Genomic DNA, 25,930 nt, shown 5'->3' with positions numbered 1-25,930 from the left:
TTGCTGAAAAAAAAAAACCAATACAGGTACTGGTGCTGCAACCGACTACTAAAACCAGTTCGCGGAGGGTAAAATTTTAACGGGCGGCTTCATATAACGAGAACTGCCTTTTAGCGAACGCGCGGAAGCTCGCACAATTACCTAGAGCCCCCAGGGAGGGGAAAGACGCAGAATTTACAGTACACAAGCAAAACAAAACGCGAGCAAGCTCGTCGATACCGCAAGGTGTTTCCTTCGAACTTGCTAACAAAGCCAGCAGCAGCTGCGAAGGATGTTAACGAGCCGAGTTACGACGAAACGCGCCGGCATACAAGAGGCACGCGGCTTCGGCGGACGCAGCACAATTTCCCGTTAACGAGTTTGTACCTTTCGCGCGCACGGTTTGGCGCCGTCTTCTCAAACTTGGGTGTCAGAAACACTGCAGCCGAAGAAAACGGCGGAGGAAGGTTCGGCGCAATACCACTCTGCGGGTCGAGAGGTCGCCCGAGTCATTTCGGCGGCGAATGCCGGATAATAACGACGAGTGGAATGGAACGAGCACGCTAAAGCCGTGTCGAAAACAACACGAGAGCTCCGTCGACTCCGCTTATTCGTAGAGTACGGAAAGAGTTAAGCGAAAAAGTTTAATCACGACAAACGATCGAAGCACAAACAAACAAAAAATCGACATCGAATTCCTCTCAGAGCGTACGGAACCGGAGACATGCGAAGCCAATTACACAGAGTTTAGCCAGGCAGGAGGAGTTCTGAGAGTCAAAAGAAAGGAACAAAAAATAAACAAAGGTCGATTCACGCTCGGATGGCCAATTCGTTTTCTCTGGTCCCAGCCGATTTCTTGGTACCCGGCGTGTCTTTCTTCGAGAAGTCTGAATACTTCTGCACGTCTTGGTTGCTTCTCTTTTTATTTCCTCTCCCCTTCGTTCTCTCCACCCTGGGCCCCAAGATCGCGCGCGTGAGTGGGCGTCCGGTTATCCCAGACCGCGGGGACTGCTTTGTTTGCGGGTAGGCGGAGAGCCAGCCAGGCCCCGAGGGCACGTTGCCCCGGGTGCCTAATGACAACCAGATAGCGAAGCCGCACATTTGTGTTATCGCAGCACTGCACGGGCTGTTAACTCGTACACAGGGTAGTGCGGACCAGATACATAGTCCATGTTGGGAACGTAAAAATGACAGTGTTGGTCAAATGTTTAGGGCAATCCCACAAGGTGGAGTAGCTTTGTAATAAGGCAGTAATTACTCATTGACATCCACCCGAGCGCAGCCATACGGCTACAAAGGAAAGCTATACAGCTTTCTCAGAAACTTCGTAGTTAAAGAAAAATTCGTCCTGCTCCGTGGTTCGAACTCAGGACCACCGCTTCACCGGAGCAGTCGCTCTACCAATTGAGCTACCCGGGAGGACGGCAAGCTTATGGTAGGACGAGAGCGAATTGATCAATAACTCGAATTGGGAACTGTGTTGGTCAAATGTTTAGGGGAATCCCTAAAGGTGGAGTAGGTTTGTAATAAGGGAGTAATTACTCATTGACATCCACACGAGCGCAGCCATACGGCTACGCTCGGCTCCTTTGTAGGTTGCGCTCGGGTGGATGTCAATGAGTAATTACCCCCTTATTAAAAATGACAGTCCGCATACACCGCAGTCATTACGAGCCCAAGCAGGCACTAGCTGTAATTGGCTATTTAGTGCAGCAGTTGTATCATAGGTATGAGCGTTTGTTTTCATGCATTAATAAATCTTGAAAAGAAGTAGAACGAAGTAGTTGGAGCCAGAAGGGCATGGCTGATTTACAGTAAGCGAGGGGGGGGGGGGGGGGGGGATTCGGCAGAGACACTTAAGAATGCTTACATGTGGGAAAGCGAAAGCATTACTGTCCCCGGGGTGCATTGTTCATTGTTTACGCGTAATGTTTGTACATTCATTAAAGTTCTTTTCTAAGAGTTCATGTGTATGACACAATCCGGAACGCTGTACGACGAACAGTCGCATCACAATTTTCATGCGAAAGCCAGACAAGGCATACAGTTGAAGATGCATATGTCGTCGGTTCGAATGCCTGTCGCAAGACAGCCTTCAACTTGACTAGCACATTTAAGCGATATGCAACGAGAAATCGTATGACACGTGCACCCGGAACGCTGTACGATAAAAGGTTGCGTCACAATTACGGCGCGAATGTCACCGCATAAATGGCGCCACACAGCGGTCGGCCAGTTTCGAGTACATATAGACGAACGGCATACATAGGATTGTCTGAATCGGCGGTGCTTATCTTGCTGTGTGCGTCATACGGCCGCTTGATGACGTCACAAGCGGGACGTCACAAGCGTTTTCGTACACCGAGCGGGAAGTGTTTACGGCCATCCAAGCAGCAATGTCCGACATAAGGAAAACGCCGTAAATAGTGAATTTCACTTTCTCGCATTCATTTCACCATTGCATATGCATGAATCTCTGTTCATTTAAAACAGACGAGGAATGCGTTTTGCATGCAATGACGACTAAATGAAACGTGCGCCAGGACTATCTAGGAGCGAAGCTTACGCGTTTCCGGGCCTTTCGCATCAAAGAAATCGCTTTGGACAAACTGTATTTCCGCCACTAACGGATTAATTTTACTAAAGTCCTTATGTCTAGGAGAACGGCGTTTTTAATCTGAGCTCGACAAACACCCTCCTGCGTATTAACGTTCCCTTGGATTGTGTAACGCAAATATACTTTTTTTTCCAATCAATAAAGAATATGAAAATTCGACCACTTCTCCACGTATATCACGGCTAACTTTCTGTGGTGTGACTCAGAAAAGTAAGTTTAGTTTGGCTTGTCGGGTTTAACATCCTAAAGCTGCACATAAGCTATGGGAGAGGCCGTAGCGGAGGATCCCGGATTAATATCGACCAACCGAGGTTCATTAACGTGCATTAGCACCGCACAGCACAAGGGCGGCATTCTTACACTTCGCCTCCATAGAAATGCGCCCGCAGCGGCCGGGATTCGAACCACTGTCGTTGGATTCAGCAGCAGGATGTCATAACTCTTCAGCTGCCGCTGCGGTTCTCAGCACAATATCGGGAAGGAAGTATTTTATATATCGGTAACAAAAGGTAGCAAAAAAAAACAGCTACTGTCAATCTTGGTCACTAGCGAGATTGCGCTTGACGGCACAGCAGAGATGCCGTAAAACGGCTGATTAAATTAATTTGCACTAGCAGCTCTCCAGCAGAGACTACCACAAACCGCAGAAGAGCGGTGCCGGGCCGTCGCCCTGATTCATCCATAACCGTGTCAGCTCGAACAAAGTTTTTGAAACGATGGCCTTCGAGAAAGAAATAGCGCCCGGGGAAGGAACAGCACGAAGCAAGGACGCACAGACACCGTCCTGAGTGCTCCCTTGCGCGATCGCAGCGAGCCTCAATTTAATTTCTTCGCCGCCTTGTTTCACGGCGCTGAAATCAATCAGACGAATCGAAACAGGGAGCCAGCAAACAAACAAAAACAAATTCCCACAGACGGGGAAAGCAAAACGTTTCGGCATAAAGCCATCGGCCCTTAGCTGCAACCTCACCACAGAGGTGGTTCGATTTCTTTTCTTTTTTATTTTTCCGCAAATGTTTTGCACTCATGTTTTCATAACAACAACAGGCATATAAAAAACGCGAGCTAATGTCTCTGACTAACGACGTTAATTTTTCTCTGCACGATATTAAGAAATAGACACTCCAATCGCTAGAAGAGCGCTACAGGTCCGGGACATCCTGTATCCAGTGCTTGAAAGCCTCGAATAACACCATGGCTTCCCAGCTACTCAACTCTCATGGGAAAGTAAGAGAGCCGCTGCGATTTCGCTCTGACTTTTCACTCGTTTCGAAGAACCTTGGAAGTGACCAATTTCAAGTTTTCACGAACCGACCCAACGAAACCGACATAGCGACGGACTCAACGTCCCCTTCAACTTCCTTTACTTCCCTTTACTTTAAATATATAGGGCAGCCAAAAGGGCAGTATACGGCTCTTTTACCTCCTCGCCTTTTCCTGTCCTCTCTCTCTCTTTCTAAGGGCCCCGCTAAGCAGCAAGAACCGAAACAGAATTTCCTCTGGAACTATCCCAAGTCTACACCGGTTATCTGGGCCATGCTGCAATCTCTTCTGGCTCCCCTAACCCGATTAGATAAGGTTTTCCTGCACACCATAGTTTGTGTCACCGACATCACCCACGAGCACTTCCGCTGAGCCTTAAAGGGTAAAACCTCAAACGTAAACAAACTCTCTTATCCAGAGCCGTGGCGTATTTTACAGTTGTGCAGTTTTCCTCTGCGCCCAGTTATACAGCTTCTCGAAACCACACACTACATGGGGAAACTCTGAAGGATTTCGATATATGTTACACGAAACCTACCCGGAGTCCCCATATCGAGCGACAAGAAAATAACACGTTCTCGCTTGTATCGATCTGAGCGTCTCTGGACCTTCGCTGAGCGAATGGGTGACCAATCTTTTGTTTCGCACGCAGCAATCGACCGGGCCGCGCGACGTCATTTCATAACCAAGAGCTCGAAACTGAAGACCCCGCTGTAACAGTACCCAACCTCACTGCATGGAGGCAGGGCTGCTAAAGGGCATCTGGACTGCGCCAGCTGAACGCAGTGACGTACACGGAAACAAGGAGAGAGAGATGGGAGAACCCACACCGGAGACGGGTGGGACACGTGCCAACGCTATGAGGTCGCTGTGCAAACGGACTACGTGAAAGGGGTGCGACCATAACTACACGAGTCCTTTGGTAAGATTTGCTCTTTCCAAGACTTGGGGTTAATAAAGGAAATGAATGATTCTATACGTGTCGGCAACGGGATAAGAAACTCCCAACAAGCCTTAGTCGGGCGCGCCCGGGCGGCGGCCACCGCCACTGGGGTCCCATACTAGGGACCTCCACCTAGTGTTTGTAAAAATCGGTCCGATCCAAACATACCTCCTGTTCATTCTTAATAAATGTTTTCACCACCACCACCACCCGACAGAAAAACAATTTATTTGAGTGCTAACGTTTCCAATCGTTAGCACACTCATAGAACAAAACAGAACATGTAACAAAAAAAATTGAAAATTTGTTTTTGAGGAAGGAAAATGGCGCAGTATCTGTCTCACATATCTGGGCGGACACCTGAACCGCGCCACAATGGAAGGGCGGAAGGTGAAAGTGAAAGAAGAAATAGATGCCGTAATGTAGGTCTCCGGAATAATTTCGACCACCTGGAGATCTTTACAGTGCACTGACATCGCACAGCACAAGGACGCCTCTTGAGTTTCAATACCTCTGGTTCAGCACAACCGTTCGCGGAATCTAAAACAGCCACAGTGAATGAATCATAAAGTTCATCAATGACGTAGAGGAGCCAAAGTTTTGCCGCGTTCAATTCACCGCGCAGCAGCAAGCTGGCACGATGCCGGAAGACGCACGCACACGGGACGCAGTACAACTTCGGTGTCAGGAGGATCTGGAAAGCGGGGCCGCCGCACATTCCACGCCAGTTGCGCAAGCAACAACGCACAAACAAACAGAGGCCCTTCTCTTAAAAGTGACGGGACACTGGGCCGCTTCGCCCCACGGCCTTGTAACGCACACCCGGGCCGCGATGGCGCCGCCGAAATAATCGACCCGTGCGATCTGGGCGTCGCCGCCAGCGGCAGCAGTTATAGAAGTACGCGCGCACTTGGCCTGGCTGGCGCTGTCTCGTGGCGCGCACAGTGCGACGCAGTCAGTGAGGCGGCCGACTGGCGACGCCAGCTATACAACACCCCGCCTCGGACTCTAAACTTAGAGAGTGTAAAACACCCCTTGGGAGGCCACAGGCTTAGTTTTTCGGGCTCCAAGCCACACGTCGACTCACGAACGCGGCCCGTCGGGATCTCCTCTTGCAGGCAGACACCCGGAATTTTGCGGCATAACTTTGCCCTCCCGCTTCACGCGCTTTTGAGTAGATGAGGCGAATACACTCCGACGTTTTAGATACAAACTCGCAACGACGTTGAAGGATGTCGCGACGCGCGAGAAACGACGCGCTGAGTATATACTTTCTCAGCTTAACTAGACACGCCTGCCAGCCATGGTTTCTTTTTGTTCTTTTTTTTTTGCAGAATGCAAACACGAGCAGTGTACAGGCACGTCAGTTCAGAAAACGGCTCGATAATTGCTCGTAACCCGAGCACGAATCTTTCAGACAGCACTCCCCCTATCCTTTTTCTCAAACCAATTTTAACCAGTAGTCATTTACTTTTCTCAGTATAATCAATCGCATCGGTACTTTTCTAGGCAATCCCCTGGGACGCAATATAACACGGGAGGAGGGACTGATTCGATGACACAGGCTGACGGCACAGCATTAGCCTAATTGACTTTCTATTTTTCATCATCTTCGACCACGTGTTTTTGGCGCAGCCTATAACCCGTAGAGCTACACATCAGGGTACTGCTGCCTTCGGACATCATTTTCGCAGCATGGACGGCCGTCACTCTTCCACCTGACTTGCGTTCCTCCGAAGGGAGGATTAAGCGTAAGGAGCGCGTCCTGCCGTGTGACGTCAGAGGCGTGCTCTCTTCTAGGCAGCTTAAGGTGGGTTCAGACGAGCGGACCGGATCGCGGATAGTCCGCGCGCGTCAGCGCGGTTATCGTGACGCGTGACCAAGCTCCGGGAGACGGTCCGGACGTCGAGCATTCACACGAACGCAGCGGACAATCCGCGCGTCCTCTCGCCCACGGCGTGCTTGCGCTGTTTGCGTGGCTTCGAAAACTCGGCTGCCGAGAGTTTCAACATGAACGCCGAGAGAAAACGTAGTCTCGCCGCACTGGCTGTAGCCATTGAAGCGTCTGAAGACGAGGAGGAAGCTTTCGTGGCTAAAAACTTATGTTTGGAAAAAAGTGCTTGGGCATGCAGGGCCTGCTGCACGAGGACCTACTTGAATGCGACCCAGAGAGTACAAACGCTTGCTGCGGCTGAGTCGAGAGCAGTTTTACCAGATACTGGCTCAGTGAGCGCCTTCTTTCCAAATTCACTCAAATTAGAAGAATCAACAAAGCAAAGCGGGCATTTACGCACACGCTCAAATACACAATACGTCGCAGTGCAGCATACGCGGAGTGAACAGCGCAGTGAGCGAAACACGAAAACCAGGACACACAATGCCGCACTCCAGCTGCAAATTCGGCGAAAAGTGCGCCAAAACGAAAGGCGCCAGCACGGAGCAAAGCCGACTTCATTCAAGATAGCTAGCCAGACGAGCGCGCCTAGAAGCAAAAAAGAGCAAAAACAATCCCGGTCCGCGGCGGAGGCTCGGTCTGCGCGGACTGAAAAAGGCGCTCGTCTTTTTCACTCGGTCCGCGATCCGGGCCCGGAAAAGTCTGCGCCGCCCGCTCAAGGTCGCTCAGAGCCGTGACGTTCCCGTCACGTGGCGCGCGGAGAGCGCTGACGCGCTCGGACCATCCGCGATCCGGTCCGCTCGTCTGAACCCACCTTAGGCCTAAATTGACACTAAGAGTCTATGCCTACGCAGCAGGGCTGTGACGGCGGCTGATGCGGACCCTAAACATACCAACTGCAGCCTCAACTTGGGGCTTCTTTCTTGCCCATCTATTAAAGCTGCTGATCCGTGGTCCCCCCCCCCCCCCCCCCCTTTTTTTCATATCTCAAACAGATTTTCTTTCTCCATATTATTAGACTCTTTTACGTAGCTCTTTTTAACTTGACTTTCATGGACACACTTTGTTTCTACGAGGCTTCTTTTAAAACCTAAACCTACCCGGGCCTCCACCATTCTGTGTTGAGCACCATCGGACTCCTGGGATAAGTCAAGCTATATTGAAAGTTTTATTTTTTTTCACCAAATGGCGATTGCGGAGTTTGTGTACATCTGGAAAAAAATGAAATCAATGAATTGGCTCTGCGCAGGCCACGTCCACGTCCACGCAGCCACGTCCAGCGGCGGAGTCCTGCTTGACAGCTGAGCCATTCACCACGCATCGCCAATAGAAAACGCCGTTGATTTGCGGGGTTTGCAAGGTCAGCGGTTTACTGCCTTCTTGTTTTCTTTAATTTTTAATTCTGCGCGCACCTGGGCGGTTTTCTTCAGGTGAAGGTTACGATAGTACGCAACCTGTCTATAAATAGTGCCTGCGGGCTGTCTTTAGAAAATTGGTGGTTGGTTTGGTTTATAGGGTTTAACGTCCCAAAGCGACTAAGGCTATGAGAGACGCCGTAGAAAATTCCAACGGAATAAATTTTTCCCTGCATGGACTCAGGACCTTACACTATTTAGCCGGCAGCCTGCAGACAACTAATTGTAGATAATTATGCTTTAGTGCAGCTTTTGATGACGATTTGATTTTCAGTCGCGCAAGGGAAGCTTCGCCAAAGAAGCTCGATGGCTAACCTGTTTGGTCTGCACAAGGTGGCGTCACAATCGCCTTTCCCCGAGCATTTCGCCTAGGCAGAAAAAGCGCTGAGTACCAGGAAACCGGTGGGTGCTTGTAAGGATCGGTTCCTTACGACCTGATCCAAGCATACCTCCTGTCCCTTCCTAGTAAATGTATTCACCACCACCACCATCACTACCCACCCCTCCGCCCGGTGGCACTGGGGATCGAACCCTGCATGCACTTCCGCCGCAAACAAGACGGATGCCGAAACCACTTGGTCATCGCTACGGGCAGTGCAGCTTTCGTTTTCGCTAGATGTCTGGAGTCTGGGATAGGATATGCGGGCATGCACGGTACCACCACAGCCTCACCTGGTGCCCATCTGGCGTGCGCAGGGGGCGCGAGCGAGGCTAGCAGCACGCACAGCAGCAGCAGCAGGCATGACGGCGCGAAGGGGCTCAGCCGCATCGGGCAACACGGCCGCGGCGACGCCACGCAGCTCCGCCTCCGGGGGCTCCGTCCTGCGCAGAGCATAGGAGGACAGTATGGGAGGAGAGTATAGGGGGAGAGTATAGCAGGACAGTTCAGGTCAGGTCAGGACAGAGGGTCGCTGTTTCACTGTACTGAACTAAGCAGATGCCGAGGAGATACATCTGAGGAGGGAGAGAGAAGGTGTGAAATAAAAGGCGGGAGATTATCCAAAAGGAAGTAGCGGTTTGCTGCCCAGCACTGGGGAAAAGGAAAGAATAAGAAGAGAAAGGTGAAAAAGACAAAACGCCGAGTTAAAAAGGACGTGGGTCAAGGAGAGTAAGGAAGTAAGGAGGCTCGTTCATTGGTTTATTGGGGTGTAACGTCCCGAAGCAACTCAGGCTACGGGGAACGTCGTAGTGAAGGGTTCCGGAAATTTCGACCACCTGGGGTTCTTTAAAGCGCGCTGACATCGCACAGCACACGGACCTCTAGAACTTCGCCTTCATCGAAATTCGGCCGCAGCGCCCGGGATCGAACCCGCGTCTTTCGGGTTCGATAAGCCGAGCGCGGTAACCACTGAACCACCGCGGCAGGGTGGAAGTAAGGAGGCAAAGCCGTGTTAAATGAGGGGTGAGTCGAGTGAGCAGGTCGTTTAATGGGACACTGAGGACAGAGTGAATTTGGCTTGTATGGTACCGCGTTCTCATCACATACAGACCACTCCCAGAGAGAACGCAGCTTTTATAAGATAGAAAGGACCAAGAAACCAAATACAGGTGTTGCCATCAGCGGCCGATTTCGAAAGCAAAATGCGTGCGACGACGTAGGTTTTTGGGAGCGGATCTCAGAGGCTATGCTACACAGCCATTTACTTATAAACGAGGACAACCAGTCCATTTCGGCGTAAACGTCCCACTACCAAGTGGAGGGAAAATTTTGTAAAATCAATTTTTTCCGCCACAAATGCATCTTTTAGTACTGGACACAAATGTAAACATAGCCAAAAAAGACCAGAGAGTCAACTCTTACTTAGAAAAGTAACTGGATGGAGCTGCGGTCAGTGTATATTTAAGTTGAAACAGCGACCACTACGACGGCTGTTGTGGTCTCCGCGGCGGCTCTACCGGCAAGCTCAGAGATCCGGCCCATTACTCAGTTCGAGCTAATCCGCGTGCGCCTTCATCTAACTAGCAAGTTACAACAGGCTGTTTAAGAAACTACAAGCTTCCGCAGCATTTCTTTTTTATTTGGTTTGGTTTTATGGGGTTTAACGTCCCAACGCGACTCTGGCTACCAGAGACGCCGTATAATGTAGAGTCACTGGAAAATCGAGTGACTCTATCAGGGACGCCGTATAATGCGGGGTTCCGGAAATTTTAGACCACCTGTAGGGTTCTTTAAGGTGCACTGACATCGCACAGCATACAAGCCACAAATATTTCTCTTCTATCGAAATGCGAGCGCCACGGCCGGGATCGAACCCACGTCCTTCGGCTCAGCAGCCAAGCACTATAACCACTGAGCCACGGCGGCTTCATTCTTTTTCATCTCTCCAGCATCCATTCCATTCTTTCTTGTACACAATTTCGTTCTTCCCAAGGAAGCGACGTCGGTCCAACAGACCAACGCTCCTGGATGTGCTCCTTCGCGCTTTGATGCACGCCGGAAGTGACAGCAGTGACAAAACGAGCAAATGCCATCGGAAAAGGTAAGGCTAAAAGAGCTCCCTTGATTCACACGCAACGAGAACTAGACCAGAACAGGCAGCAGTAATTGAGCGGTCCCGTTGCGGATTACAACGGCCGGATTCGCCATTCTTCGCGAGAAACAGAGCGCGAAGACTCGTTTCGATTCGCGAGACCGGAGACAACGTTCTTAAACGATGAAGTAAAAAAATAAAGGCAAGTTCTTACGGAGAGTCACCGTGCGTTCAAAAACATTGTGGTACCTTCATCGCGACAGCCAAGTTGCTTTTGTAAGGTGAGATATCAAACATCAATTCAGTTCAGCAGGCGAACCGTAAGAGAACCAACTTTCGCCTCTGAAGCGAAAAAAAAAAAATGGATCTCGGGAAACATTCCAAGAGAAAGGAAGCGGTGTTGACTGCAATCCGTTCTAGGCACGCGCAACCGCTGCTTTATATTTACTTTCCGTCAGCAACAGACGCGCATAAAACTCTACTGCACCCGATGCAATCAGTTGCGGTTTTCGTGTGGTAACTGCGATGCAAAAAAAAAAGAAGAAAAATAAACAATTCAATCATGCACAGAAATGAAGCTCAGAGGTGAGCAAGTAGGGCGAAGTGAATTTCCAACCGCCGCCCAGCGATGCATGTCAAAGTATAAAAGGGAATTGCAATCTGCGGCGGCTGTATGAAAGAGCCACAACAAATCGCATCCGAATAGGAAAAGCGCTTGGGTAACGCACTTCTGTATTAAACGCTGCGTTCTACTTGAGTGCGCGCCTGCGTTGATGTATGCGCGCGCGTGCGCGCATCGATCCCTTACAAAAATGGTCCGCAGACTGTCTATAGACTTCTCATAGACTCTATTGCCTTCCTACAAATATTTATTTTCGTCTATTCATAGTCTATAGAAAAAACTGTATGACCCTAAATCTACAGACTGTCTATAGACTGTCTATAAAATTCGGATTGTCAATGACTAGTCTATATGATTAGCCTATAGAAACCCTATAGACCTTATAAACAAGTCTATGCAGGGTCTATAGACCGTCTAAACAAATTTCTGTAAAGGATGTGTCCACCGATGTGTTCCTAAGAAACAGCAAAAAAAAAAAGAAAAAGCAATCAGCAGATGAATACGTATATGTGCGCCGTTCGTTATCGTCTTGGGACACGACACATGCCGAAAAAAAGTAATAAAAAAATAAATAAAGCGGCGCAGACCTCCCCTGAGATGAACGAAAGGTCATGAGAAAGTGTTTGAGAATTAAGAGAGCAAAAAAATAAAAATAAAATGAACGCGGAGACCCTTCGTGTCGCTGGCGCTACCACTCATGCTTCTCCTCCGAGTTTCGCATACCCGTTCGCTCGAGTCCGTCAATAACAGCCCTGGTGATATCCTACAGAAGATAAAATACAATTAAAAAAAAAAAGTTTTGCAAGACTGAGCCTAATGAGGAATTTCTGAGCTGAACGCACAGTCCGATAACGGTGCGCACCATTCGTAGACTTTGCGGCAAGAGATACGACAAGACGACAGATGAGAACCTGTTTTACAAAAGCAATAGAGCGGGCGAACGTGTAATTGCAGGTTACCAAGACGCGGGAACCTTAAAGATTTTTGCGCATCGATCATGCCAGTGAGTGCCTTTGAAAAGGAGCTGCGTTGTGCGTCGAGTGGCGAAACCTACCCGCCACCCCGTCGTCCCCCGCTCACTTCGAGATTATTTTATATAGCGACTGATGCGAGGCTACACACTCTGCTGATGGAGTTAGTTCACAAGTCACGCGATAAGTTAAGTGCAGTTTTTTTTTTGTTGTTGTTGTTGTCGCTCATTTTCTTGTGCCTCTGCTTACTTGTCTGCATAGCACTTCCGTGCCTGCAGTCACGCACAGCTTGTCAAACGTGAAATCTGCGCCCTGGCTATTTCTTTCCCAGGCTATACAGGCATCACGAAGGAGTAATAGTTATATAGGCATCGAGAAGGAACTTATATTCCTGCTGTAGATGAATTGAAAACTCGCTAATTCCGTTTTGACAAGTATGCCATGAAATAGTATTTACTCAAATAAAACATCGACTGTGCGAAAACCAACGCAAACAATAATTTTCACAAAGCACCGTGCGCTCATTTAAAGGGGGGAAAACGCTCATACTGAAAAACGTGCCATACGTCAGGCTCATTTGCAAGCATGAGGTGTACGGCTCACGAATGATGGGCCACCGCTAATATACTTGACACACTGTTAGAAGTTGGGCCGAGCCTTTTGTGACCGTCGAAAAGTCCCCCACAACTGGCGGCACACACGTAATAATCATTACGTTGTTTTCACCCTATCTTTGTAGCACCATAATACAAAATATACAACAAACTTCAACGGCCATTTTTTCGAATACTTCTGAGGACATCAAAAGGGCACTGAGGAGAACTCCATTCAATTATTATTTTCATTAAAAATAATTCACAGGCTCTATCGAGCTACGTTGACGTTTTTCCGAGAGCAAAAGACTCATAACTGAATTTAAAAATTTTCCTTCCAGTCGATTCAAACTCGTGACATCCTTACCGAAAAGGACGGGTTGCCACCGTTTTAGAGTGAATGGGGGTTTAGCGTAGCCTCCGGGGATCCGCACCCAAAGTTGGTGTCGACGCACGAATTTTACTTGCGAAATAAACCGGCGATGGCGACACCTGTCTCTTTCGTGATTATAACTCTCTACCCGATCGCTTCAACACGAACTTGTATTTGTAATCAGTGAGCCTCTAAGAAGGTTCCATTAGCACAGTCTTTTGTAGCATATGCCACGTTCTTTAACACCACTCAAGGCTAAATTACGCCACCTGTTCCGCTATACGACACAGCACAGAGAGGAATACCGCGACGTAATTGCGAATCTGGGCACCGCGCACAAATTAGTCAATTTCCTTAATTACGAATAACGAACAAGTACGGGCGGAACGTGACACAAGCCTACGCTGAGCGCTATAGCTCTGCTTTGAACTCCGAAATGTGCGCATTTATAAGCGGCTTTGGTGATGCAAGATGAAGCAACCTTTCTCCAATTTCATACGGTACCCGTTTTTATAGAACGAATCCCGGCAACGGACTACACCCCAGTGGTTTCATTCGCACCAAGTTACGCAAGCCACGCCCGATCACATGATCACAACGCGATGCGTCTCGTTCCCAAACCTCCGCAGCACCACGCTGCCCACGATGACCGTCCGAGCGAACACAGTGTCGCAACGCAGTGCACGACCAGTCCGCGACCACCACACACGCAGTTCGAGGGCAATTACAGAATTGGAGAAAGTTCTCCGAAGCCCCGCGAACGAGAGAGTCCTCGTTGTTCGAGGCGCACAAACACGCGGAGAGACTCACAGGTCTCGCTGCGCGCGCCTCTCGAACACAGCCTAACAACGAACGCGCTGTATACGAGCCTCTCTGGTGTTCGTTCCTCACGTTAGGGGCTTTTCCGTCTGGCGCCTTGCGCTAATTACGGGGCCTCTCGTGTCAAGGCTCGTTATATCACGCGCTACTCGCCCCGATGCCATCGGGCAACGGGCCGGGTTAATCGAATGACGGATGCGATGGACGGACTCGCTGGCTGAGAGGAGGACGGAAAGAGGGAGGGTGGGGGAGATTCGATTACTCTGAAGACGCGTCGGTACACACTGGGGCGATGTATACGTTGGGGGTCCAGCGCCAAAGGGTCTGTCCGGCACTGCGCAGCTGACCAGACGCGGTCACTGTGCCGTGAGTGACCAAGCCGTGAAGAGGATTCGCTCCGCACGCAACGAGCTTAGCGGCGCTGAAAAGTTAACGCGCTTATATGCCACGCTGAGAGCGGTACGGGGAGTGACCAGTGAATGGCGAACCGAGTCCTCTCCCTTTTTTTCCTGATAATAATGGAATCAACGAACGAAGTGCATGAAGAGGCTACCTATTTTCGAGGCAGTGGAGTTTTGGAAAATTATGGGCGATTAATTGGATTTATGTGGAGGAAATTGGATAGCGTACTTCTTTAACTCGCCAATCTAATCCAATTCGGACTATGCAACTACGCAAAATGTGTATAGATCGTGGCCAGTCCTCATACCGTTACCGCCGCAGGGCGCAGCGGTTAAGTGATGCGCCATTGCACCAGCAGGAGGCTGTTGTTCTAAGCCCAGTCACCGATGGTACTTGTGAGGTCCATGGAGGTTGCTCTTCCCAAGCAATGGGAGAAGGATTAGCTCCCGTAAGCTTCATTTTTGCACAGGTAGTTGTTTGGATGGCTGTCTGTTTAGTACGTAGGCCTGTTGTTGTTCGACTCATTTTCTTATAATTATTTTCATTTTTGCTGATTAATTCTTTGTCCGCCGTTTTCCCCAAAAAACATTTGCCACGCGGTTCGCAGGTGGAGGCTTCACAAAGACGCCGGCGACGCTGACGCCGCCGAACAGTTTTCGAATTCATGGCCCTCAGAACGCTACCGGGTTAAAAATTCAGTGTTTTTATATCACAGTGCCCCTTTGAAATGTGGTCCTAAAAGTTGGATGCGGACAAGTTTTCCTTTTAGTTATTTTTTTTTCTGTAACCATTTTCCGCAGCATTCCTCTTCAGAGCGTTAAAGCATTGCCTCCTTTAGAATGGAGGCCGTGGTTAAACACGCTGGGCTAAATTCTGGTCTTTCGTTAAACAGCTCTCTCTCCCTTCTCTTTCTAGCCTGCTGTCATGCTGGATAGAAGCCGACGGGCAACGGTTAGGCGCCGTGCTCAAATCGATAAAGAGCTTAGCGTATACCATTTTTTTCTTTTCTTTTTTAATAGGTGCAATCAGCGACGGGCCTAACTTAACTAGACTTGAGAAGGGGTAAGGGGTTGTAACTTGTAGGTTGTGCAAAGCATGATGCGGGCGGGAACGCGGAAAGAAAGAGAAAGAAGTAAAGAAAGATAGAGACGGAGAAAGAAAGAAAGATAGAGAAAGAGAAAGAAAAAAAAAGAAAGAGAGAGAGAGAGGAGGAAAGAAAGAAAGAAAGAAGGGAAGAAAGAAAGAAAGAAGGGAAGAAAGAAAGAAAGAAAGAAAGAAAGAAAGAAAGAAAGAAAGAAAGAAAGAAAGAAAGAAAGAAATAAATAAAGAAAGAAAGAAAGAAAGAAAGAAAGAAGGAAAGAAAGAAAGAAAGAAAGAAAGAAAGGAAGAAAGAAAGAAAGAAAGAAAGAAAGAAAGAAAGAAAGAAAGAAAGAAAGAAAGAAAGAAAGAAAGAAAGAAAGAAAGAAAGAAAGAAAGAAAGAAAGAAAGAAAGAAAGAAAGAAAGAAAGGCTAACGAACAGAAAATCAGTATACAAACAAAAGCCTATGCTTCAGAAAACAGATGCGAATTATGTAGCGAAAGGTTAACGAGATCGTTTTTTCTTCGTCATCTTTCTTGCACGCGTCCCAGCGTCAGACATGACGGGCGTCTGTTTCCTCACACGTTATCTCGGCTCCGTTGTCGGCTGACAGGCCAACAGGCTAGAGCCGCTGGCTGGCTATCATCGGCCCCATACGGCATGAGCTGCCCGCTCTTGTCGTAAATCTGGCCGCTGGCTGCACGTGTGTTTATATATATATATATATATATATATATATATATATATATATATATATATATATATATATATATATATATATATATATATATATCCCACATACACACACGCTGCCGAGGAAACAGAGAATGAATGCCGCTGACCTTTCCACAGTATCTGTATGGTGCCATCGTAAAGAGAAAGTGGGCCGGGGTGCTGGAAGATGAGGGCGTTGTAGTACAATAGGCCGGCGTCGATAATATACTGGAGCATCGACGAACACTCCTTGAGATAAGGAACCTTTGCTTTGATTTGTTGTAGAAGGTCACGTCCGTGACCCCGAACGGATGAAGCGCACGGCACGTCGCACACTTCTCCGCTTTTGCGGACTGACCTTGCGGAGAAATGTCGCCTGACTTTTCTCCGCGCCAACCACGGCGGAAACAAAGCTGTACGCTATAGTAGGATACAACTTGAAAAAAAAAAAAAAATCAGTTGTTAACACTGGGTCACGGTCCGAGCCATCCTGTATTATTCCGCTAGCTAATCGTAACAGCAAACGAAGTCAGCTTTTTAATGTTTTACTTTATTAAACAAGCCAGGTTTAAGAATTCTACAGCTTATAATTTTTCTTGTAATTAGCTTTTTGATTAGGTAAAAAGAAAACTTAAATTTTAACAACGGACTACTTTTTTCTCGTGGAAGAATTCTGTACGGCGGTCCCGAATGTGGGTGGAGCTTCATTGCAGTCTTAAACTGTATTTGACTGTAGAGTAAAGCGGATACTAAAATTCGTGTCACGTTACGCGAAACATAGTGGTTAATATATAGGATTGCAGCGAAACAAAATTCGAGACGAAGGCGATATTCTCAGTGGTGAGAAAACTTTGCTTGCAGTGTCGTCGCCAAATGAGGCACGGACGGATAATCCAAAGGACAACGCATTAGTGACGGAAAGATGTTGACTGCCAAGGTTTCAGGAGCCATGAGATTGATTTCACTTGCGCCACGTCGATCGCGAATACTTCCGTAAGACAAGAGAACTCGGTGCGCCATTGCTCAAAAACGACCGAGCAGAATCTTTCAAGACTGCTGTTATCTTGTTTATAAACTTCGGAGTAAGGTTTTCATCAGGCTACTGCAAAAATTCTCTGAACGAATGGTTGCTGAAAAAGGAGCGGACGGGATTTGTTTTATGATTAAAAAAAAAGCTCTCTAGTATTTTTTAATGCAGAAATTTATTATAAGTTATGTAGGCCCTATTTTTCATGCCTCACTATTGGGTTCGCCTGGATAAGAATGCATATTCTAGCTCACTTCGATGACAACTAAACACCGCTCTTGTATTTGCAAGCGTACGCTGTATACTTGTTCATGTACAGTATACTCTGCACGTGCACGACCGCGCAGATAGTACGAAAGGTTATCCATGCGGTAATCCAAGACGACGAAGCGGTGGCTAAAGAAGATGATAGTCTCAATAGAATAACCCGCCTCAATAGCTCAGTGGTTAAGGCGCTCGTCTACTGAGCCGGAGTACCCGGGTTCGAACCCGACCGCGGCGGCTGCGTTTCGATGGAGGCGAAACGCAAGAGGCGCCCGTGTGCTGTGCGATGTCAGTGCACGTTAAAGATCCCCAGGTGGCCGATATCATTCCGTAGACCTCCACTACGGCACCTCTTTCTCTCGTTCTTCTTTCACTCCCACCTTCCTCCCTTCCCTTACGCGCGGTTCAGGTGTCCGCCGAGACATGTGAGACAGATACTGCGCCATTTCCTTTCCTCAAATACCAATTTACCAATTTGTCTCGATAGAATACATGGTTTTCAAAGGGCAAATGGTGGAAATTCGTTTTTGCAGCACTTTCACTCAGCATTGCGCATGTATCAGCATTTTTTGCTCTTCCTTCCTCAGCAAGCACATACAGCCAATAGGCAGCACAATCATAGTGATCCATGGCTATACAAGTGGAGTCATAAGTATAAAGGGAAAATATCATCGCGTAGAACTTCGGACATGTGCTACCTTGTGAAATTCAGCAGGTGTTACTGCGTCCATGTGTGAAGGTTTTAGTGCCATGCGCATCGTTGCGCGTCAGCATACTGCTCCTCCTGCCTTTGAATTCTCTGGACGGCACCTCCTCTGAACACGGTACCTGCTTTTTTTTTCTTTCTTTTTTACTTCGTTCGGCAGGTAATTACGCAGACAGAAGCAAGCAAAAGGTGGCGCACCAATGGCGACAGTAAAGTTCCTTCGAGGTATGACGATAAGAGCGTTGAACTAAATACGAAAGTTCAATAGTTCAGAAAACTGTGAAGGATAAAAGCTACAAACCACAAAGACACCAGTCAAACATTTTGGAACTTATCCGTGTTACTTTTCTGTTCAAGAAAGATTCCTTTACTTCATAAGGAAAGCTATGTGCAAAACTTCTAACACTTAATATGGACTCACCGCGTTATACATGTCAATGTGCATGGATTTTTGTCAATTAGCCTTTCCACAGAAGTTAGACGCTTGTCTTGGCCTACTTCTTACTTTCTTTTTTTCAAATATCTTCTCCGAAAATAGCCGACGTCGAGTCCTCGGCGCCCCAACTCTCATGAACGATAGCAGCTTTCAGCCAAGTGATTAATTTATCGCACAACCGGAGGCTGTCCACAGGCAGGCGCTCCTGCACGATGTGGACTCAGTGGACGAACTTAAATCCCCATGTCAGTTTTTTTTCTTACAATGGACGACACGTAGGTGTGTAAATTAAATTGCGTAGTGCGCTATGCCGACAGGTGTATTCCTGACGCTCGTCCTTTTCGTGTGTTATAACCTTATATTTTGCGCCGGACGCCATATTCTTTATCTCTACTCACGCTCTGATGTCTCTGCGAGCTGTCGTCCGTCCATCGTCATTTGTTTCCAAAAAAGCAGACAGAAATGACGAGCGTTTTTTTTTTTCTGCACACAGTCCACATGTGCCTTCTAGCGCTGTCATCATCTGCTTTATTTATTGCTTCGCTGTCGTTGAGGCGCATGCAATATTCAGAAGCAGGAAGCATGCACTGCATATTTCAATACGCAGTACACTTCCTGTCAGAAGCGTGCCGACGATTCTCCTCATATTCGATTCGCACAGATGTGTGAAGTCCCCAACTCAACACACGTCTTTTCCAAGACTTGTAATTCCATTTCGCATCTCAATCTAATGATGTGCAATTATGTTCATTCTTAATAAGGAACGAATCGCTCGAACTTGGTAGTAGCTTCACCTATTTTTTCTGTGCATGGCTTAGAAGGCGCATAGTTCAGCAAATGCAAGCCTAGCCGTGCTCTTTTTTATCTTTATAGTCCAAGGTTCGACGGAACACCGTATGGTCAGGGCGAAGTATGATTTATTCACAAATGAAAATTGGGTCACTGACCAAGTCGAAAGATGAAAATGACGTTTCGGGTCCCATACGGGGCCCTTGTTCACAATAAGGCTGTCACAGAAGAAGGGATGGTTATATACGCTTCAGAATCTTCAGCAATCTTTTCACGTAAATATGATGTAGCGTGCCCTGATTCTTGTTTAGCCTGTTGGCCGTTGTCTGGATGATTAGGGATTCCAGATGCAGTCTTTCAGATAGGTTTCTTTCCGTCGCCAAGATTTCCACCTCATCCCAGCCTATCTCGTGGCCAGTGGACAGCACGTGCTCTGCAACTGCATTTTTTGCTGCGCGCTTGTTTCTGACGTCGCCCTGGTGCTCCTTCATGCGCCGCTGGAAGTTCCCGGTTTCCCCAATGTAGACGGAGGGGCAGTCGCTGCAAAGCAGAAATCTGGGCGAGTTGGTAAGTATTCATGATATTGTTCACAGCGCAACAAGAACGGGAAAAACGAAAGACGATAGAGTAACACAAACAAGCGCTGACTATCAACTAGTTTTTATTGCAGAAAAGAAGGGGTATATATAGAAACACTTATCAGGCACACAGACGTTTTCTGGAAGGCACGTGGGAGTTCAGATACCTTAACTCCCTCTCGGATAAGGCAATCGAAGGGCTGCTGATACATAGACTGCCTTTTTGATGAATATAAAAGGCCTCCATGATCTCTCGTGTTACCTTATCGCCGTGTCGGAACAGGATGCGCGTGTTACTATAATCCGGTACGCATTTGCACTCCTTGCACATAAACGTAGACTGTGCAAGGGGGTCACCTCTTGCCCTCCTTTCAGCATGATCTTTCATATGCTCGCATTGGCAGTTCCTGCAATGGGCGCCTGTGTGGGAAAGGGGTTCATTTTTTCTAGTATTTTCATGCTCCAACAGGCGCTTATTCACACACCTGCCGGTTTGGCCGATGTACATAGCCCCGCATGAAAAGGGAACCTGGTAAACCACCCCTACTTCGCAGGGTACCGCCGGGGACAAATGCCGCACCTGGCAGGCATCCCTCTTGCCTTCTAGCCTCTGGCTGATCTGCTTGCACATCGTGCTTAGCTTCCTGGGCGCAGAAAAGACGACGTCAATGTCGTATCTGCCTGCAACTTTCTTCAGCCCATGTGATAAGCAGTGTGCATATGGGACCACAGCCGGCCTTTTCCTCTTTTTGCCTTCTTTCGGCTGAACGCCATTCTTGAGCTGCCTGAGAAGCTTTTCCGCTGTTCTAGAAATTCCGTTGTTCTAGAGAGAGCATTTTGGCGCAAGCAAGCAGGTTGCGTGTGAATGGGTACCCTAAACAACTCATTTCTAGAACAGCGGAAAAGCTTCTCAGGCAGCTCAAGAATGGCGTTCAGCCGAAAGAAGGCAAAAAGAGGAAAAGGCCGGCTGTGGTCCCATATGCACACTGCTTATCACATGGGCTGAAGAAAGTTGCAGGCAGATACGACATTGACGTCGTCTTTTCTGCGCCCAGGAAGCTAAGCACGATGTGCAAGCAGATCAGCCAGAGGCTAGAAGGCAAGAGGGATGCCTGCCAGGTGCGGCATTTGTCCCCGGCGGTACCCTGCGAAGTAGGGGTGGTTTACCAGGTTCCCTTTTCATGCGGGGCTATGTACATCGGCCAAACCGGCAGGTGTGTGAATAAGCGCCTGTTGGAACATGAAAATACTAGAAAAAATGAACCCCTTTCCCACACAGGCGCCCATTGCAGGAACTGCCAATGCGAGCATATGAAAGATCATGCTGAAAGGAGGGCAAGAGGTGACCCCCTTGCACAGTCTACGTTTATGTGCAAGGAGTGCAAATGCGTACCGGATTATAGTAACACGCGCATCCTGTTCCGACACGGCGATAAGGTAACACGAGAGATCATGGAGGCCTTTTATATTCATCAAAAAGGCAGTCTATGTATCAGCAGCCCTTCGATTGCCTTATCCGAGAGGGAGTTAAGGTATCTGAACTCCCACGTGCCTTCCAGAAAACGTCTGTGTGCCTGATAAGTGTTTCTATATATACCCCTTCTTTTCTGCAATAAAAACTAGTTGATAGTCAGCGCTTGTTTGTGTTACTCTATCGTCTTTCGTTTTTCCCGTTCTTGTTGCGCTGTGAACAATATCATGAGTCGCTGCAAGGTATCCGATAAACAACGCCAGGGAACTTGGCAGTGGTAGCGGGTCCTTCACGTTGACCACATCGGCTCGCAGTTTGCTGGTTGGCACGTGTGCAATGTGCACTCCGTGTTTACGGAAAATCCTAGAAAGGGCCTCGCTGATCTGACGCACGTAGGGAATCGCAGCACATTTTATCTTTTTTGTCAGCTGTTGTGCTCCTCGTGTGTAGGTGGCTTTCTTGGTGACTTTGCTGTTAAAATTCCTAGGGTAGCCGTTTCGCTCAAGATCGTGCTGTATAAGCTTCATCTCGTTGCCAAGGCTGACCGGGTCGGAACAGATATTTTTAGCACGGTTGACAAGTGACGCAACCACTGAACGCTTGTGAGCCGTAGGATGAGCGGAATCAAAATCCAGGTATCTCCCCGTGTGCGTTGCTTTTCGGAAGACGCTGAAGGCTAACCGATGCGCATCACGTTTGACGAGCACATCCAAGAACGGGATCATGCCGTTCGCTTCCTCTTCCAAAGCGAAATTTATGGATGGCTCTACGGCATTCAGGTGTTCAAGGAAGCTGTGAATATGCTGCTTGTTTAAAATGCAAAAGCAGTCATCAACATACCTCAGAAACACCTTTGGACGATGAGTGAACGAGTTCAGGGCTTTCTGTTCAATAGACTCCATTGTCGGTTGGCAGCCGTGACTGAAATTGACGCTCCCATTGCGGTTCCGAAGATCTGCTTGTACACTGTGCCGTTGTAAGTAAAATACGTATTGGCTAAGCAGAAATGAAGCAATTCGCTGATCTCGCTGACGTTCAACGGCGTGCGATCGGGAAAGGAGGGGTCGCTTTTTAGGAGCTCCTTGCAGGTTTCCACAGCAAGATCGACCGGGACACTTGTGAACAGGGAACATACATCAAAGGACACGAGCACATCGCTTTCTTCGAGGACGATATCCTTGACTTGCGAGAGGCAAAATTCTTACTTCTAGGTATGTCAGCCAGATTAGTTCCAATTGATTCCAAGCCGCTGAAAAAGCGGGACTGGCGTGAAGTACCGTCAAGCCGTTATCCAAAGTAGTGCATGGGACATTAGAAGCCCCAGGGGGCCGTGTTGTTTCTTCGTTTGTCCTGTCCCTTTTGCGCTTTGTATCATCTAGTCATGTACCAACTCGCCCACCAATCGATTCTTCTGAACTTCAAAATGTATCGACCGTCATCAAATTCATCCATTGCCTGGAAGAAAGTGACGTCACCAGATCATAGCGCTCACACTGGCTGTAGGAAATTGACGTCACCAGACCTAGATGGACGTCATTTCCGGTAAAGGCAATAACTGCTAATGCTGTCACACTGTCAACACATAATGGAATTAGGTGCCCTGTGATTTTTTTTTTTTTTTTTGACGTCTGCTCTTCTCAAAAAACAAATAAAATTGTAAACTGTGGGGTTTGACGTCCTGAAGCTATACGTATGGCTATGTGAGGGACGCCGTAGTGGAGAGCTCCGAAGTAAATTAGACCACCTGAGGCTCTTTAACATACCCAGAGATCGCACAGAACCCGCAACGTTGGTTCGCCAAAGCCACTTGGCCTCCGCGCCGTGTAAGAGCAAATAAAATACAGAATTGAACCGGGGAAAAAAAGAAGAAAATTAAACGCATACTCGGTCTTCACTTTTCAAGACGGCAGCAACGTACGACTTCCCGTCAAACAACCTGGCAGCTGCGCACGCAGACGACAAAAGCAAGAACTTTATGAAAGGATATTTTTGGATCATTAGAGAATTTTTTTTTAATGTATTATGGCTTTAACGTCTCAAATCGACTCAAGACTATGCGGGACACCGTAGTGGAGGGCTCCGGATAAGACCGCCTGGGGTTTTTTAACATGCACTGACATCGCACAGCACACGGGCCTCTATCATTTAGCCTCCATCGAAATACCACCTCCGCGGCCGGTATAGAACCCGTGTCTTTCGGGTCAGTAGCCGAGCGCCATAACCACTGAGCCACCGCGGCGACTTCATTAGAGAAAAGAGCGGAATAACACTCGGGAACACTCGAAGTGGTAACAGAACGCTCGGACAGCGCAGCGATGAAAGGCGCGCACTGGATCGAGAATGCTCCATCGTGTTTACACACACCGGCCTCGAGAGCACATATCTTTACACGGCGTTCAGGCTTTTCTCAGGAAGTCCGGGCACCGAAGCGGCATCCGCGGCCGATCAATCGGCGACGCCCAGAAATACATTATCGATTCCACCTGGCCAGCCTGTGCTCTCTTCGCTTCCTGCTGTCGCCCGTTATCGCAGGCGCCCACTTCCGGGAAATCAGCAGCAGCGCTCCCTGCTAGAGGACAACGCCGGAGTGACGTAAAACGCGCAAGCGCGCCCGTTAAGCGTTTCAGGTGCTTGCAGTGTCGGAACGAAAGCCCTTAGCCATAGAGTTTCTTACTATTACCTAGAGGGAAAGCTGGCGGCGCTGCCCTTCAGCCCCCATGGACGCTCAAAGCATCATGGGGCGGTGAGCTACTTGTTGCGGGACGGTCGTAGTTTTTCGGGAACAGGGAGTGGCACTACTGAGATGTTTCATTCAGAAAACGCTGTTCGTGTGTGCGCAGACGACTTTCGCGCGCACGCAGTGTGCAAAAGTCATAGTAGTGAAAACGCGACGACACACGACGCCAATAAAAGATTTTACTCTTCCGAAATGCTATTAAAAAACGCCTTAAAGTATCTAAGCAACAACATTTTTTTTTGAAAACATATTTACTTTTAAAAATGCGCCTATTAATTACGAAATATTAGTTTTTGTAGTGTTCATTACTTGGCCAATAGGAGAGCGAGTCGTCTCTTATTTTGGGCAAACTTTGCACTTAAATGCTTTTCTGCTCGTTTGTTGCAATCATTAGACAAGATATTGAATGTTATGACGTTTGTAATTATCAAATAGCGATTACTTTTGCATTGTTTTTTGGCCAAAAGTTGAAGTTCCGCAACAAGTAGCTCACCGCCCCATGATGCTTTGAGCGCCCATGGTGGCTGAAGTGGTCTCGAGGGGTCGCCATGCAAACTCCCATAGACGGGCCGCCAGCTTTCCCTCTAGGTAATAGTAAGAAACTCTATGCCCTTAGCGAAACGGCTCCGGGCTTTCAATTTTTATCGAGAATGCATACAGCCCGAGGTAACTGCCATGCGGTGTTCCAAAACATTCAACGGCCGAAGAGTCTGCAGCATCGTACAACGGGGTATATTCATGCTCAGAGAAGAAATCCTCTCACACGTTTCTGACACAAATACCATCAAATATCTAGAAGCCTATCAAACCTGCCTTCTCGATTCTCCAGCAAAAGAAGCACTCACCTCGCCGGATCCTTCTCTAAAACTATTCCAGGAAGATTTTATGTCGCTGAGAAATCCTCTTTTGCATTGACCGTGTACGCTATAGCAGTAAAAATATCGCATTTCACATGTATACAGTTTTCAACTCATCCTCTTCTCGATAAGGTTGCAGGAATCGGTGCAACAAACGCATATCAGAACAATACCTTTGGTGTCAACATTAATGCTTAAATTAAGCACGCCAAGGGCGAACTTTTCGGAACTATTGAAAGCACGCCTATAAGTACCCCCTTTGTCAAAAGTAGCCGAGCAACAGGTTCTTGCTTCTCAAACGTATAACGGAGCATTTACAGCACCCCTGAAGACCGAACGGTGCCATAATGCAAGGACAAGGTCTCACCTTTCTTTACACAGAATCAGCGCTTAAGGGCTGCCATGAGTGATTCGCTACGACGCTTAGAAACAAACCACCTGTGCCGGGTTACTTTTGGCAAAGACTGTACGGTCTTATCCGAAGGCATAAGTGCTCACGTCAATTCTCTCAGAAGTTGAAGGGCGAATTGATTGGCTATTCCTAAGGTCCGGCTGAGAACGGGGAGACGACCACCTTTGCCCACTACAACTCCATCTTTATATCCTCCCCTGTAGAAGTCAAAACGTTCTTCGAACACTTTAAGCACGAAAGCTGTAAAAAAGAGAGTAAGTTATCCTCTCGCGCACTCCCTTTACGCAGCACGATAAGTTATCCAAGCCATGCGGTAGATTTCCGTCCCTGAAAATACGGAACACTTGCGCTTGGCTACAGAAACAAACTCCCTCTTCAAAACATGCGAAGTTCGAGCAGTCACGAAGATTTTAGCCGCGATTTCAGCCTCCCCTAGTTGCTAACTTAAGAACGCCGATGCCGCGCTTAAATTCCTATTCCCATTGCTAACTGCATCAG

At 48.0% G+C, this 25,930-nt stretch overlaps 1 protein-coding gene across 1 annotated transcript in view; it reads right to left on the bottom strand.

The window, feature by feature from the left end:
- LOC149364602 (uncharacterized) overlaps positions 1-25,930 on the bottom strand; it is a 267,785-nt gene that overhangs the window by 136,970 nt on the left and 104,885 nt on the right. The window contains exon 2 of the mRNA XM_089574551.1: positions 8,784-8,933. Within this exon, the coding sequence (XP_089430677.1) occupies positions 8,784-8,880 (97 nt within the window). The 5' untranslated portion in view covers positions 8,881-8,933. The remainder of the gene's footprint in view (positions 1-8,783; positions 8,934-25,930) is intronic.

Source organism: Amblyomma mixtum, chromosome 2, assembly GCF_055824585.1.
Source record: "Amblyomma mixtum isolate Tamu chromosome 2, ASM5582458v1, whole genome shotgun sequence".
NCBI lineage: Eukaryota > Metazoa > Arthropoda > Arachnida > Ixodida > Ixodidae > Amblyomma > Amblyomma mixtum.
This window is presented reverse-complemented; position numbering and strand designations above follow the sequence as displayed.